At 48.2% G+C, this 15,840-nt stretch overlaps 5 protein-coding genes across 5 annotated transcripts; 2 read left to right on the top strand and 3 right to left on the bottom strand.

The window, feature by feature from the left end:
- Nucleotides 1-1,020: 1,020 nt before the first annotated feature.
- Nucleotides 1,021-3,096, bottom strand: FTJAE_5616 (uncharacterized protein; the record flags this gene model as incomplete). The annotated part of the gene is made up of 3 exons (XM_037352142.1): nt 1,021-1,922; nt 2,018-2,951; nt 3,019-3,096. 3 exons carry the CDS (start codon nt 3,094-3,096, stop codon nt 1,021-1,023), a joined length of 1,914 nt encoding a protein of 637 aa, XP_037207109.1.
- Nucleotides 3,097-4,004: 908 nt separating this feature from the next.
- FTJAE_5615 (uncharacterized protein) lies at nt 4,005-4,661 on the bottom strand (the record flags this gene model as incomplete). The annotated part of the gene is made up of 1 exon (XM_037352141.1): nt 4,005-4,661. One exon carries the CDS (start codon nt 4,659-4,661, stop codon nt 4,005-4,007), a length of 657 nt encoding a protein of 218 aa, XP_037207108.1.
- Nucleotides 4,662-7,634: 2,973 nt separating this feature from the next.
- FTJAE_5614 (infection structure specific) lies at nt 7,635-8,294 on the top strand (the record flags this gene model as incomplete). The annotated part of the gene is made up of 1 exon (XM_037352140.1): nt 7,635-8,294. The coding sequence occupies one exon, from the start codon at nt 7,635-7,637 to the stop codon at nt 8,292-8,294; it is 660 nt and encodes a 219-aa protein (XP_037207107.1).
- Nucleotides 8,295-8,816: 522 nt separating this feature from the next.
- Nucleotides 8,817-11,162, top strand: FTJAE_5613 (uncharacterized protein; the record flags this gene model as incomplete). Its single annotated transcript, XM_037352139.1, has 3 exons — nt 8,817-9,172; nt 9,242-10,396; nt 10,802-11,162. 3 exons carry the CDS (start codon nt 8,817-8,819, stop codon nt 11,160-11,162), a joined length of 1,872 nt encoding a protein of 623 aa, XP_037207106.1.
- Nucleotides 11,163-11,710: 548 nt separating this feature from the next.
- Nucleotides 11,711-14,518, bottom strand: FTJAE_5612 (chitin synthase 3; the record flags this gene model as incomplete). The annotated part of the gene is made up of 3 exons (XM_037352138.1): nt 11,711-12,434; nt 12,483-14,248; nt 14,297-14,518. The coding sequence occupies 3 exons, from the start codon at nt 14,516-14,518 to the stop codon at nt 11,711-11,713; spliced, it is 2,712 nt and encodes a 903-aa protein (XP_037207105.1).
- Nucleotides 14,519-15,840: the final 1,322 nt, after the last annotated feature.

Genomic DNA, 15,840 nt, shown 5'->3' with positions numbered 1-15,840 from the left:
ATTTGCCTTTTGCCAACCATCGGCCTCTGCTTCGGCGTCTGGAGCTAAAGCCGGCCGCTCTCAAAACAGTCTCAGTTAATCTTGAGACCAAAACCCGTAGCAGAGGCCTCGGCTCTTACATCATACGGCAACTGATGCTCGGTAATTGATATACCTATAGATTCTTACCCCAAGTCACTATTCTTCATACGCCTTCGACCATTTTAACCTACCTGCTCTAACTAGTTAACAACATCGCGGGGAAGTCCAAGTCATTCTTCCAGAATCAGTCTACTATCACATACACACACATCGCCATGACTTCCCAAACAAAAAAGCAACCGAGCAAGCCTCGAGTTCGCAAGTCAAGAAGCACAACAACAAAGCAGCTAAAGCCGAAGACCACAGCGCTATCATCATGTCTATTCTGCCTGAGAAACCGCAGAAAATGCGTACGACTAAACGGACAAGCACAGTGCTCTGAATGCACAGCTCTATGTCAGACTTGCCACTGGCCCAATGCGCAACAGAACCGTGAGTTGCCACACCAGGTCTCTTGTAACTCTTCTAACAGCAATGGCAGTCCATCAACTATTACATGAGAAACAACAATTATACCTTCAACGGCGGTCCCTATCAAAAAGCTTACTAGAAGGCGTCAGAGACATGGAGTTCTGCTCGTCGACGATAGAAACACAACAGACTCTAAAGAGATTACTGGACGACATGGTTAATATAGAACAAAGGGCATTCCGGCTCGAGTCGGAGGAGTCAAGACTTTGGGGGCTAAGGCTCAGAGCCCAAGAAAGCGACGACATAGATTCAGAGGACTCGTGTTCAAGTGAGAGTCTGTCTGAGCCATCTCAGAGTCTCGATTGTAACTTTGCTTTTCCATGGTTGGATTAATATCAACATGTCTATAAGTGGGTGGCACGCATCGTTAAAAGCTTCTAATTCCAACGAATCGAGAATAGTAATATAAGAATAGAACAAGTACCCAGTGCATCAACGAAATCGAGAGCAGTAAACTATACGCTAAGATCACTGGAAAAGAGTCTCATCGCCTCTCATTTGATCGAGCCCCGTCTCAAACACCTCTTGTCCACCGTACCAAGGAGTATCCCCTGCTCCAGGCCTCGAAAAGGGATCACTCCAAACCTCTTCCAGGTTCATGTTTGAAGCGATATCTAAATAGGAAGATCCATAGTTGTCAATGAATCCAGGACGATCAAGATCTTCCCCAACTCCAGTTTCTGACTGGTCAGCAAATGGTTCTGGGGCCGGAGTCGTAGTGTTGTCGACTTCCATCAACCCACTATACTGAATGGCGTAGAGTCGATCCTGATCATACTCAAAGCCCCTCAATGCAGGTGTTTGTGATTCTTCAGGTATGTAGTCTTCCGTAGTCGAAATGTGTTGTGCCTGATCAACTGTTTCTTCTTCGGAGGCTACATAAGGTCTGATCTCATGTTCGATATCGAGAGAGTCCCACAAGTAGACTACTAATTGTTCAAACAACCTCGGCATTGCTTGCCGTATATCGCCAAGCCCAGACTCGTGCATCATTTTACGAGTCTGACACTGCACATATGGCTGCTCGAAGTAGTCGCAGCAGTGGGCCACTTTCCACTCATCGTCGAGATAGGGGCTCAAAGGAATCGGTTCGTGTGGAAAGATAATCTTGAACAGCCTCTCCCATTGCTCTTTTGAAGTCAGCCTGGTGTTGGACCTCTCATTTATCGCAGTTGCCATATCCCTTGTGATAAGTCCAACTGGGGGTGGGCTTGTCGGATGGCCGAATAGTTTTTCGCACACTTTCTCATGCTGAGTCAAATCCTCTGGCCGAAACTCATTGAAGCAGATATAGCAATGATGGGAGAAGTGCTTCTCTTGAAGGTGCTTCTTGAGACGATATATGTCCCTGAGTTTCTTGACACAACTTCCTCTGTACTTTATGGGATTCCACTTCATGAAAGGACAGGCCCAAAGGAGGCTATTTTCGGGGGACGTGCCAGCAGGGGAGGGTTTTGTCCATTACCGCCGGACTCTTCATCCTCACTACCTTCATCTCCATCAATAGTCTGGCCTCTGCGACCTGTTGGCTTGGCGCCTTTCCGTCCAATTGTTGCTCGGGTGTTCTTGGTCGAACTGGTAGAGCTTCGATCAACTTGTTTACGCTTGGCTGCAAGAGTCCGTCTCTGTGGCGCATATGATCTGTAGTAGTCGTCGGCAAGTATTTCCACTATGTTCTTGATAATCTCCTGTATGGCGATCTCGTCCTGAACAGGCTGACTTGTGTCAATGAATTCTCCTCGAAAGGCGGCTTCAGAGTGAGAAGTATCGCTGGAACTGGAGCTTGCTGCGCGTTTGATTTCCAAAATTTGATCAAAGTTTCTTTCATCCTGGCGTTCGTTTGAACTGAAGAAACCTCCAACGCCAGTGATATCAGATATCTGAAACTCGTCATGTTCAACATTGGGCACTCCTATACGAGGAAAGGACCTCTGAGATATGGAGAATTCATGCTCCGAGACAGGGCCACCTCTCGAGAACTGGCCACCGCGTGTTGCTGGCAGCTCCAGTGGCTGATCATCAAAACACAGGCGGGCGTCCTGCCATGAGAATTCCGGGATCCAATACAATGAGCGATTGGGCATTGGTTCATCAATCAGGCCCTGTATCACCTCCTCGTGGCGTGAATTGCTTGCGTGTGAGACGCTCTGGGTTGGAACAGCGAAGGAAGGCCCTGAGTGCGAAGGCTCAGAAGCTGACACGACCTCTGTAAGGTCTGGCTGAGGCGCTCTAAATGGAAATAACGGCAGTACTTCTGCTTGCGGAGCGTAGTTCTCAGTCGTTCCCCAGGTTGGATCAATAGACGGATGCTCTTGTCCGCCCCCTACTCCCAACAGTAAAGGGCCATGGGCCAAGTCTTCCTCACGAGTAGACACACCAGTGACGACCGAATCACCCTCCTAAGCTCAATGTATCAGTATCCCTGAGTTTCTGTATGGAGATATGGTCCATTTGGAAGCAACTCACTCTTAACGAAAGCTTTGTTGGGGGTGCATCCCCAGCAGCAGCACCGCCGGGGTTGGTGGAATCCACTGAGTCAGACATATTGTAGGCACCTCAGTAATGGAGGTTCAAGGTACTATGAATGAAGGAAATCCAGGTAAAAACATAATTAGAAGGGTAGGAGATGTGGAATTCATTGCGCGACAGTTCGGCTTCTTATGGTAAACTGAATTCAAAATTTGTCGATTTTTTTGCCTGTGTCTTGGACGTTTTTTTGAATTGAGAAACCCTGCACAAAGCATTGGCTGTCGTGACTCCAAATCATATCATCCATGCCAGAAAAAGCAATGAGGCTTACAGCTCATCATCTCATTGGGAGAGGGAAAGCAGGCTGTATAAAGTGCATGTGCACGGGCTGACCGCTTGATCCTTGAAGCACTCACTCTCAGAGAGCCCCAGCTTGATAAGAATCACATCATGTAATCAATCTGGGTGCAATAAAAGAGTTGCCTGCCACTAGATAAACAACCAGTAGTTTATTTTCACTTTGGCACCGCAGAAGTGCAATCAAAATCAAGTAGATACAATACCACTCCGGCACCGATACGTGTGCTCACTCCTACACCTCATCACGAAATCTATAGCAGGCTCCGTATCTAAGATGCCTTATGGCCTCTGACAGGTCTTGAATTCTTTCTGCATCTCCTAGCTGCAAAAAAAAAAAAAAAAAATTACAAGTCTCTTCGCCATGTCAGCCTATATCTGTTACCACATGTGTCCTATCCAACCACTTTAGCTTGATCTGATGAAGGGTCAACTGATTGTCAACATGAACAAGATAGTCGATATTCCGACAAGACTCAGTTCGCCTGTTGATGTCGTGGATACCAACTTGGGTTATTACTGCGAATGATGTCGATAGCTCTCTCAATGCTCCCAAGTCGGGTTGTCGTGCCCCAGGAAAGAATATTCCCAATAACCTTTTCGAATTCCCGTTGGTGGAGCTCATTTTACATATTATAATGTGGTACCCGATGAACATGCTCACTTGTCTCGTCCCATGCATAACTGAAATATATGTAGGCTGTGTACCGATTCAGCACGAGACTGAACACAGAGCTATTGAGTCCTGCGTCAGCCTTCCCGCACACTTCGAAGCGGTGTCGCAGTCTATCAACCATCCTGACGCTGATGGAAGCGCCTTGAAGGCAGTCAAATGCTGACTCACTAACAATGCCACCTCGATTTCTGTATCGCTCGCTATCAGGGGCAAAGTTGACCAATAAAAAAGGATAGGGCATCTTTGTTCCGTCGACAGCCTCTGCTTCTGGCTTGGGACAAGCTGGTACTTTATCATCGTCGATACCATGTCGTTGGGGAATCCATCCGTAGATTAACTCGGGTTGGGATCTCAGGTTTCGAACCCGATTTGTTGACTCTGTTTCTGTTACAAATGCTCTCATGTACTTGTGTTTTGTGTTCTTCAGTACGTGCGCCTCGCTAATACCAAGAGTGTTGAACTCGATGTTTCGCAGAAATTTCTCTTCCCAAGAGCAATCTTGTACCATAATGGCAGCCTTGAAGATTTCGTGAGCGTCTCTCAACACTGACTGGCGCGCGGGCGTCCTAGTGACATGGCGGAGGATGTCCGCGTTGAAGGGTCCCATTTCTTTAAATGTAGTAAGGCGGCGGCCAAGATAAATATCGAAAGGCTAGAGCTTTTCCCCGTTATGGGTATATGGGTGATGCTGTACCCGATCCCAATTATCGTTGGCTTTGACCAAGCGGAAAGGCATTGCTATCTGCTGTCAAGGGAATAGAAGATTCTGAGATCGGATTGTTCGAATATACACCTGTATATAAAGACAGATAAGTGACTACCTAGCTATAAGGAATATCGAAGAAGAGCCTACCTTGGTCTTTAGAAATAAGTGGTATCCTCATACAAAGGGTTCTATGACTTCTCAGACTCCAGAGTTGCGTAAAAAGGGGATAGAGGTTTCTATTGAAGTTTTTGAAATGAAGATATTTATACTAAGAATGTAAAACAAAACTGCTGAAGGGAGAGCTTTGGTGATTGCAAATCTTTGACAGATTGTGTCACTATTCACTAAGTAGGTGTCAAAGAAACCCACAAATCATACAAGGTCACTTGTCGGTATGTCTATCCACTTATCTTTCTGTCACGGTACACAAACTTTTGAAAACCGTCACAACTGTACAGCTTGAATGATGCTATCATTAGTTATCGGCAAGTCTCTGCTCCAAACAACTGATCATGGGCCAGTCTATCCGGCATGTCTTTGGACTGTCCACAGATTGTTTACTGTGTAAATTTCTACTGCTAGCTCCACGGTTCGCTGTATTACAAAGTCCATGATTTGATATTTGCTACAACTTCTAGCATAGATTGAGTCAGGCAGCTACTTTCTGTTTGCTATCTTGTCTTGTTGTTCACAAACAGCAAGAAATACTGCCTCCTTGCTATGGCCGGCTCTAATAAGCCCCAGGATAGCAATAGCGTCATCCCATTCTGCAGCATACATGAAGTCTGTGATGCAATAATACATTGCTATCTCCCGTTCCGCATTGTTGATACCCTCCACAAGCGCAGCTATCGCGACCTCGATAGGAACGTCCAGATCCTCTATGTCAACATTTTGATAATTCATATTGAATTTACTATCGGCCCGGAGAGTTATGCTATTAGGTGGTGAGCACAGGAATAAAGAATGTCAACTTAATATCTGCTCTCCCAACACCAATACTGTCTTCCCTGATTTGGGATGGCGGTGTTCATGGACGGGGCATTTAAGAGGCGTTTGTCTTACTTGCGTCAGATTCCTTGCTCTGAATGATAAGTCCACCTGGAAGGCTTTTCGTGACTCGGCTCGACGATGCAGTAAAGGCAGCACGATTGAATCAAGAATAAAACGGTACTGAGTTTATGGGTTGTTGTAGCTTGAGGTCCACAAGTCTCGCTGGATGATGGAGAGAATCAGGAAACTAGAGCTCAAGAGGGGGTGATTTATATAAATGGTGTGTGACCCGTGCCCATAAGATGGGGAAATGGCCGCATACTTAAGACAAGCCTTCAGGACTCTAAGCGTTACACCACATATGTCGATCTCAGAGCTCCGGGGCTTGTGATTAGACAACTCGTTAGGACGAGTGATGTTGAAGAGGGCGGCTTGGACTGTGATTGGCAAGCCACGGCGGAGGTCAGGCCGGGACTATATTAATGAGAGATATAAAAAGAGCGTGAGAAAAAATGACGTAACTAAGAAATATCGAGAAGCCAATGTCAACTCTATTAAAAATGAGGTAACTTGATTCTTTCCCGCACAATTATCCTCTCTTTGGTCTGCTTCATCTCTGCACAAGTGTTTCCACGCTCAACAGCTTAGCTATGGTTCTCACGCAACGAACATAGTATCACGTTGGCAATTGAGTTTTCAACAATTCAACAGCGTAATTGGTTTAGTGGTAAAATTCTCCGTTGCCATTCGAGCAGCGTCGGGGAGCCCTGGGTTCGATTCCCAGATTACGCATTCGATTTCATCTTGTTGAGGTTTTCAGCTTTTGGTATGTATCGTATTTATCATTTTTGGTGGTGTTGTGATGTTGGTTTTGACTGGTTCCTCAGGCTTGGCTTTGTGCTTCGCTGGCCGAGATTCTGCCAAGGGCCCAGTGGCAGCAGTGCTGTTGCAAATCGACAGTTCCTGCCTTGCCAAGGCTTTTGCTTCGCCCACCTTGCGAGGCAAAAATCGCCAATCCCCAGAATGAAGTTAAAGAGCATGTCCCTTAAGGCACGTGTATGGGCCATCAAAAGCAGATCCGATGGCTGTGATGTTAATGAAGCGGATATAAGCAGCATCAGAGAAAACTCAGCCACCTTCTGAGAAAGGAAACGGCCGACGGATGAGGAAAGGATACGAATAGAGTTGCAGGTTTCCCGCCTTAAGCGATTGGCTACAGCGAGGTCCCATACGCCACATTAGCCTTGCCAGGCTAGGCCAGGCAGCTAGAGCTAGCCTAGAGCCTAACAAGAGTGCTGCACACAAGGTTAATTTTAGCATTCTGTCTCCTGTTTGAGGTGACGAGCGGTGTATTGATTGATGAATGCGCCGGTGAGATATGAGCCCAGACTATGCAATCACGAGGAACGTTGCATACAATGGAAGAGTCATAAGTGTAAGCATTTAACCTCTTCTTCATCTTTAGGCTAGACAACGCATTGACCTAAACCGCAATGAACCAACAAACTCAGTGGAGATGCTCTGGATCCTCGCTTCGCTTCTGCGGCGCGATCAACCTGGAGCGCCCACTCAGCCTTGCCAGGGGTGATCTTCTAAATCCTCCGCCAAGATCAATCCCATTTTCCTCATTGGATGCTTCCGCGGTTCCCATTAACTGTGCCTCCCAAAATTTCCCTTGGTCTGGCCGGTGACTCTTTGCCCAGGCGGAAATGGCATGTTGTAGCGGCCATGTCCCAACTCATCACATCGTGGGCGTCAACTATAAGTAGCCTGTGTCCTCACACGTTTTCAGGATCATAATTCACAAAGCATCTCTCTCAAAGTATCTCTCTTGTTCACTCTTGAATAATCTCACTCGCTTATAACAAACCAACCACCAATATGCAGACCAAGTACATCTCCCTACTCGCCGCTGCGGCTGCTACCACCGTCTCTGCCACTCAAGTCAAGCGCGTTGACGTCGTTCACATCTTCGAGACTCTCCACGTCGGCAAGCACATCCCCAGCTTCACCCCCAACAAGCGCTCCGTCAACGTCATCTTTGAGCGTGACGACAAGGAGGAGTGCCAGAGCTCTGCCCTCTCTATCCTCCGAAGCGCACCCACTGCCAACAGGGACCTCGAGTCCTGGGCTCTTACCGCTGAGACCACCGACCCTTGCACTCTCACTGCTCCCTCTTCGCTGTCTTCCGAACTCTTGAGCTACATGACCGCCGTGGTTGAGTGGTCTAACGAGAAGGCCGATGATATGCAGGAGCTTGTTGACAAGTGCCTTGATGGGGAGGACGCCAACGATGCCAACCTGGCCGCTTGCCCTACTCCTGGAACCGTCATCTTTACTGCTGCTACCACCACACAGACTGTCCAGCTCAAGACTGTTCTCGAGACATTTGCCACCCCTGGTGCTTCTTCTACTGGCAGCGCTGGTGGCTCTGGCGGCTCTGATGACAATGATCAGGCCAACGCTGCTGCTCCTCGTGGCGCCAACTTGTTCGCTGCTGTTGCTGCTGTTGGTGTCGCTGGTTTCATGATTGCTGCTTAAGGCCTTTGATTCGGGCACTAATGGACGGGTCGGTGCTTAATGGATTAATATCACCTTATGGAATTGTCATGTTTAGATGATGGTAGAACGGATTGGCTTCTGTATGATATCCCGTGCAGAATGCTGCACTTTACTTTAAATTATATATTTAATGGTTATAGAATATTTCTTTAAACTGTGCTCTCGCTGACTTGCTCGATGCTTGTGTGAAATGGAGGTGTCTTTCTTTGAAGCAATATGTTGGCTCAACTTCCTGGTTTCCATAACCTGCCTACCTACCTAGCACCTGCCTGACAATATTCAAGCCGCTGATTCACTGACAGTTCGGCAAGTGCTCCTTCGATTATAGGTGTTTGCTTTCATTGGACGATCCTATTTCTCAGTGCTTCCTTCCGGCGACATTCTCTCCATGTCTTGGTGCCTTCCGTTGGGGGCCCAATTGTTTTTATGCAAGGCCCCCGCGAGCCCCTCCGCCTTCTTACAACTCCATTCACCACTCCATATACAACACAACCCAGCGCCATGGCACAAGATGAATGCCGCCTCTTGCGTCTCTCAACGGAACTCATTTACCAGATCTTGGAGTATAGCCCTCCAACTACATGCTTTGATGTGGCACTCACCTGCGCTACCCTACACTCTCAATGCCTGGGCCTTTTAGATCTTCACCGTGAAGCTTACTCGAAGTACAGAATCACATCAGACCTGTCACCAGAAACGGTGATTGATCTACTCAAAGACACTACCAAAGCCAGAATCGAGAGATGGCATGTTCGTGAGCTGGAGATCTGGGGTAGCCGATATGATTGGGAGGATTGGCGATCTTGGGTTCCAAAACTTCCTGGGACTTGCGATCTTGCTGACGGTTCCCCTACAAGGTATGGGCTGGATTTGCAAGACATAGAGAGATACATCGAAACTTCAATGGACTTATGGACGTATCCAAGATTCGACACTGAGGCAATTGAGTATCGTCTAAAGGATGGCCAGGACGGGTTCCTCAAACTCATCCTCATTGCAACATGTCCTCGTCTTCACAGTCTGCGATTCGCCAAAAACGATATCGATCGCCACACGACTCTCAAGTGGATGAGAAAAGTCATCAACGAATGCCGTCGTGCACGGAATGGACCACTCGAGCTGCGTGGTTTTGAATCCCTGCGACATATCGCAGTTGGTATTGAGACAGATCAATCTTTGTTGAATGACAAAAGTCTCCACCGCGATGCCCGCGACTTTGCAGCCCTTTTCTACATACCAAACCTTGAAAGCCTCTACTTCAACGATTTGCACTACATTGCAGATGGCGACGAACCTTACTTGCACTGCGATGTGGTTGACCAGTATCACTTTCCACGCGGCACTTCGAGCGTCAAGCATCTGTTCATAGATGGCGCTTCAGGCTTTTCTGCCGACTATTACCAAGCCATAGCAAATGCGTCGAAGAATTTAGAATCTGTCGTTCTGAGGATTGCGAGCGAACGCCGGCAAGATCTTCACGGCGTGGACACGTTCGTGGACTCGCTTTCTTTCAGTAATGGGAAGACACTGCAAAAACTTATCCTTTACAATCCGTGCGGTATGTACGCCGACTATCAGCTGCTCGAAGTTGAAGGCTTTGGAAACTTGAAGCTGTTCACGTTGGCAGTGTCCGATATGATGCTTGGAGAGCTTTACCAGATGCATAGTTCTCCCAATGCAGAGCAACTTGCGGAATACGTCTCTGACTCTTTCCCTGCTAGTACCGAAGTTCTTTATATCTGGGGGCGATCTGACGAGCATGTGAGCGACTCTATATCTAACGATATTCCATCAGATATCCTCGACTCAACACTTGCGGCACTCATCGAATCTGGCGTCCTTGAGAACCTCAAGGTTGTTTACCTCACAGATGTCGAAAAACGACAAGCTCAGAATGATACAGATTCCCCTTCTAGGGGATCCATGGACGCAGGGCTAAAGGAGCTGCTTCTGCCAAAGTCTGTCGCTGCAGGACTCAAAACTGGTGTGCATGTGTGCACGGTGATGAATAGGGATGATGGTGGTTATTGGAAGAACTTTCCTGCCAGGCCGGACAGGTTTGACCTGAAGACTGGTCCTTGGTATGGCGAAAGGCCCGCATCGTGGAGGTTGAGTTTGCAGTCTGGGGAATGGGGGCCGGATTGTGAAGGTTGCGGAGAGTGTACGGACTGCTTGGCTGTGTATCCTGCTGAGTTGTGGAAGAGTGGTCGTTCATGAGAAGATGGCATGGTAACTGCCATCGATTCCCGGAAAGGTGGATGGCCTGAGGCTTCAGTCTGGTAGTACATGTAATACATGGATACCGTGTCTATCAAGAGACTCATGATCGAACTGCCGGTTGAGGCGTGTACTTCAGCGTTGCAGATGTGATTTCAGTGAAGTCCAAGATGATATCAACAATCAATGCCTTGTCATGAACCAAATTCAGCTGAACAAGCATTAGTATCAGTCAATTACCAATCAGTTACCTCAACTCACCATCTTAGCCTCCTTCACGATCCTCAAGGCCGCGCGTACGACGCGTCTCTCACCGCCCTCAATTGCCCAACGGATGATGTTCTCTTCTCCTCTCTCATGTCCTGGTATGGCCACGATGAACTGCGTCAATCACTCCCCCTCGTACCCCATCGCCCTCTTCCACCAACCCCCCAGGCCCTTCTCGTCCATGACCCTCCCAAAGTCCCTCACCGACTCGGTCTCATCAAACCCCGTCTTTCCTACTTCGCCCTCAGCCCTCGCAGGTTTCGCAACACATTTGAAGTCTTTGTACCGCAGCGCTTGTACTGTAGATACCCACTCTGTCAAACCAGCCTCATCGCGCCCCTCAGCAAACATTATCCCTGGTGATCCGCCACTGCGTACATACAACCAATCCACGTTTAGTTGCTGTGCTGCACGACGTACGCGGGAAAGCTTTTTACGGGATGTTATATGGTGGGTACGGATTAGACAGTTGAAGAGTGAAGGTGTTCGTGACATGATGGTATATGGTGGTGTTGGAGAGATGTTAGTGAGGAGATTCATGATATCACCGTCGGACTTTTATGGATCCGATGAAAAACACAACCACATCACGGCAAAAGAGAAACAAAATGGTATAAAAAGTAGTCAACGTAAAATTCATCCTCATACGTGCACATCTAAGGATATAAACCTAGCCTAAGCAAACCAAACGCCTTCCTGGTATGTATCGTATTCTCCGCAGCCGAGTCAAAACATCATGACATGACCAACATCAAAGGTTGTTTACATACACGTACGTTATTCAACAACACCGAGCCCCTCAAATCCCCAGGGACTCCTCGTCATAAATGGGTATAATGTGAAAGCTAAACGAACTTTCTCGTTCCCTGCACGCTAAAAGTTCGAGCCTAAGTTGCGCTGCGCCTCTCAGCTTAGACACCTCTGAACATGCGCACCACCAAGAACCACATGGCACCGATAAACTTGAACGCGCTCAGACCTGCCACACTCCAAAGGACGATAGACATGTAGATGTTGGATCGGCTCAGCTGTTCCGCTTCATGGTCCTTATCCTTGTTGGGGCTGATTCGATCCAGACCTGCAGAGCTCAGAACAAGCGCTGCTAGACCAAAGTTTGACACCATCCAGATGAGAACGACGCCAGTACGAACACCTCTGTAGTAGTCCATTTGCTTTTCCTGAAGCTGGCTGGGAGTAGGAGTAGTCTTGACTTCAACATGCTTCTGTGAAAAGACAGCAAGTTCTCGCTGATATTGTGCGTTCAAATCTCCTTCGTCGGGCAGATCCGTTTTTCCAGTACCATCCTTGGTGTTGACCGAAGGTAGCTTCTCAACCTTGTCGTCACCCTTGGTACCCCAAGAAACATCGTGCGTGTTGCAAAAGGCGTAGACGTTGAGGACATTTGTAAAGGTGGGCGTAAGAAGCATGTACTGAACCAAAGAGGTAGCCATGTGCCAGGGATCCAACATGATCAGCGAAGCGATCAGCCAAATACCAAACGTGGACATGACCGAGATGATAAGCATGTAAAAGACCTTGTTCTTGAAGATCTCTGAAAAATTAAAGCCGTTTGAGTCGTTAACGTCGGCAATGATAGATTTGACAGCGATGAAAATAGCAGCGAACAATAGATAGCTGGTCGGTTGTTAGTGTCAGGCAGCAAAAGCATGTCAGTGAACTTACATCATGATCATAGCCCAGAACCAGCACATGGCGGTATAGAGCCTACCAGAACCTGCTGGTCGATTGCCCAGAGATAAGACGAAGCAAGTAATCAGGAATACACCGTAGAGCCAGGTAAATACGACACCCAGAATTTCTCCTGTCCGCCCCAGTAACGAATCATCTCCCAAACTTGTTGTGAGAATCTTGAAAACGAGGAAGAAGTTACCAATAGCAAACCAAGCGAAGATCATGTTGATAGTGTTGAAGATGAATTCGATGAAGAAGGCAAACTTTCGCAAGAAAGTGTGATCAGATCGGAGGAAGTCGAGGAAGTGAACAATAGCGTAGATAGCAGCGAAGAAAGAACCATTGAGCCAACGGCGACGTTGGAGAACAAGCTCAGTAACTGTATCGGGAACATCGGTCTCGCCAGTAGCTGACTTGACATACTGCAGAATCCAATGGCAGTTGCGCTTAGTGACCAGCTCGAAACAAAGAATACGATCTTCGGCGAGATACATGTTGGACTCGAAAAGACCAGCATCGCTTCCACCGTGGAGCGTCTCGCCCAAGAAGTACTTCTCAAGAGGTCCCTTTCCGTTCTTGTCGTTTTGAAGAGCGACATAGCGGTAGGCTGAGAAAGCACCGGGCAACACAGAGATGAAACCGAAAGCAGACTCCAATGGCTTATCGAGAATGTTGCTCATCTTGTACTCAAAATTTTGAGCAGCGACGAGCGGGTTGAGAAGGTATTTTCCACCAGTACCCAACATAGCCTTGATCTCACCGCAAGCACCACCACACATGGGCTCGAGATCAAAGGCCTTCCAGAGATGGTAAATTGAACTTCCACCAGGTCGAGTACCCGCATCGAGAAGCACACAAATGTTAGGGTCCAGGACTCTACCAAAGGCTGTAAAAAACCATCTGTGTGAATTAATCTTCTTGGCGTTCTTCTCCTTTAAACAGAACAGCATTTGAACTGGCTGTCGTCTGTGGACGAGCTGAACAACGTCATTCTTGATCTGAAGGTGCGTTTGCGTGGTGTATTCGTAAATATGGGCTGTGACATCCTTTCCGTTGACCTGCTGCTTGGCGATACCCTCTTGGTACACACCCATACCGGCCAAAAGAGCCTTGGTTCTGGGGTTGATCTTGGAACGACCATCACTGACGACACAGACGACGATCTTCTTCCACGCGTCTTTACCCCATGTCTTACTGTTGGGACGGTTACACATATACTCGATGTTCTTGAAAACACCGGTCATGGTTCGGGCAAACAAAATATCGTCCTCGTTATACATTGTCACGACAATGAACAGCTCGGTATGGCGGGGCTTTGTGAAGAGCCTCTGTCGCAGTGTGAAGTCGTGGTCATAGAAGTCATTGGGATCGCAAGTCGCAGCGGAATATCGCATGTGCGTGAACTCATCACGCTCTCCGTGGGGGTTCTGTTGCAGCAGAACTGGAGGAACAGGACAATCCAGGACCAGGTTACCGCGGTACAAGAGAACTTGCTTGACGGTTTTCCAGCGCTTGATTCCACCACCTTGTTGCGGTTGATCTTGGTATGGTTCGCTTGGCGCATCTGATGGTTGGTGCTGCAGCATAGGCCTGTGGTCATCGTAGGGTTGGTCGTACTCTTGGTCGTAGCCCTGCTCGTAGGGTTGCTGCTGAGGACGAGGCTCGTAAGGTTGGTTGTAGTAGGCATCGTGATGCGCTTCAGGGTTTACAGCGTAATCACCAGGAGGTCCGTAGCCTGACAAATTGTCGACAGATTGCTGCGACAAAGTCAGTTCAATTCTTGACACACGTGCACCAAGACTTACAGCTGCATTGAGGTTCAGATGATCGCTTGGAGTAGGTAACCGGTGCTGGTCGGGGCCCGAGGGCATATGAAGGTGCTGTTGGGAAGGGCCATACTGTCCATATCGGCCATCGTCGAAGGGATTGTCGTCGAGCTGGTAGCCTTGCTGGAGCGGCTGGCCTGGCGAAGGCGTCCGGTGAGGGTGTGGATGTTGCTGAGGCTGTGCCCCGTAACGAGGATCCATTTCGTTGTTATAGTAATCGTCGTCTAAAGGCAATTGGAGTTAGACTTATATGTTCAAGAGTATGCTTGTTGTTGATTGGGTTGGCAACTGGAGTGAAAGGCGACGTGAGTGGGCGAAGGTAAATAAACTTGCGAATGGGGGCCTCGGTGATTCGCAAAGAGACGCAGCAGCAATGAACCTTATTATCACCACGAGGAAAGTTTGTAGCAGGTGATGATGATAAGATTATAGCCACTTTGTCAGGTCTGAACTTTGCCGAGTATCAAGAGCGAAAAGGCGAACAGATGCCGAATCGCAATGTAATGCAATGCAATTCTAACGGGCCAGGGGTGTCTAAGAGGGAGGGAGGGGTATGTCTCGACTGTCTCATATTGAGGGAGAGAAAGGGGCAGATGACGATGATCAAAGGAACCTAATGGGAAGGGATAAAGGTGGTTGTATGTACTTGCCTAGGCGATTATACGACATGATTGCGGTTGTTTATGCGCACGAGAGGCGCTATACACATAAAGATTTTGAAGTGTGTAGGTATTATTTGGTTGGCGGTTACAGTTGCGCAAAAGATGGTTTATGGTTGAATGTCGCTGTTGCTGTTGCTGTTGCGCTGGTGGTTGCCCCGGGTTTCGGTTCCCACTCTCTAAAGACCAAGGAACCGCGGGCGGGCGATAAGTCCAGTGTTTGTGAGGCCTGAGTGACGTTATGCGACGATGCACAGACGCAGGAGAAGCGGTTATAAATGCGCCAACGAATGATACTGTGAAACGAATGCACAGTAGTAGACAAAGAGGAGAGAGAACAAAAATAAAGAGATGGTTGCATGAGAAAGAAAAAAGATTTTGGTTCGGTTTCAAAGCTGACGAAAACCAATGTCAGTCCGGTGTCGATGTCTGACTGCAGCCGCAGAAGCAGAGCAGATGACAGGGATCGGATCAGGCGCTAGCTAGACTAAACCTCCAACTGCAAGATGCGAAGGGAGCGAGAGAGAGAGAGGAGAGCGAACAAAAAAGTCTGCAGGTGGCTAACAGTTGCGTCTGGTCTGTGGCTCGGCTGCTCGATATGCGCGTCCCCTTCTGCGAATGAATGACCAAAACCCTTGTCCTTGTCTTGGCAGATCCGTTTACTCCGTTTAAAAATCCAAGGACCGAGGAGTTGGAGGGTCCAACTTGGCGTGCTCGAGAGCAACGGTCTCTGTGTTTCACACTCTGCCCGACTGGGATAGTAAAGGATGATCCTCCACTGACCCAGTGACGGATAAGGGTATGATTGAGCGAGTGACGTTGGTTTTGGGGGGGCTCGGCTTGAACCGCCAGCGGGGATAGGAC

The sequence above is a fragment of the Fusarium tjaetaba genome (assembly GCF_013396195.1).
Source record: "Fusarium tjaetaba strain NRRL 66243 chromosome Unknown NRRL66243_c0000109, whole genome shotgun sequence".
Taxonomy (NCBI): Eukaryota; Fungi; Ascomycota; class Sordariomycetes; order Hypocreales; family Nectriaceae; genus Fusarium; species Fusarium tjaetaba.
The sequence above is the reverse complement of the archived record's forward strand: the minus strand, read 5'-3'. Positions and strand labels throughout refer to the sequence as shown.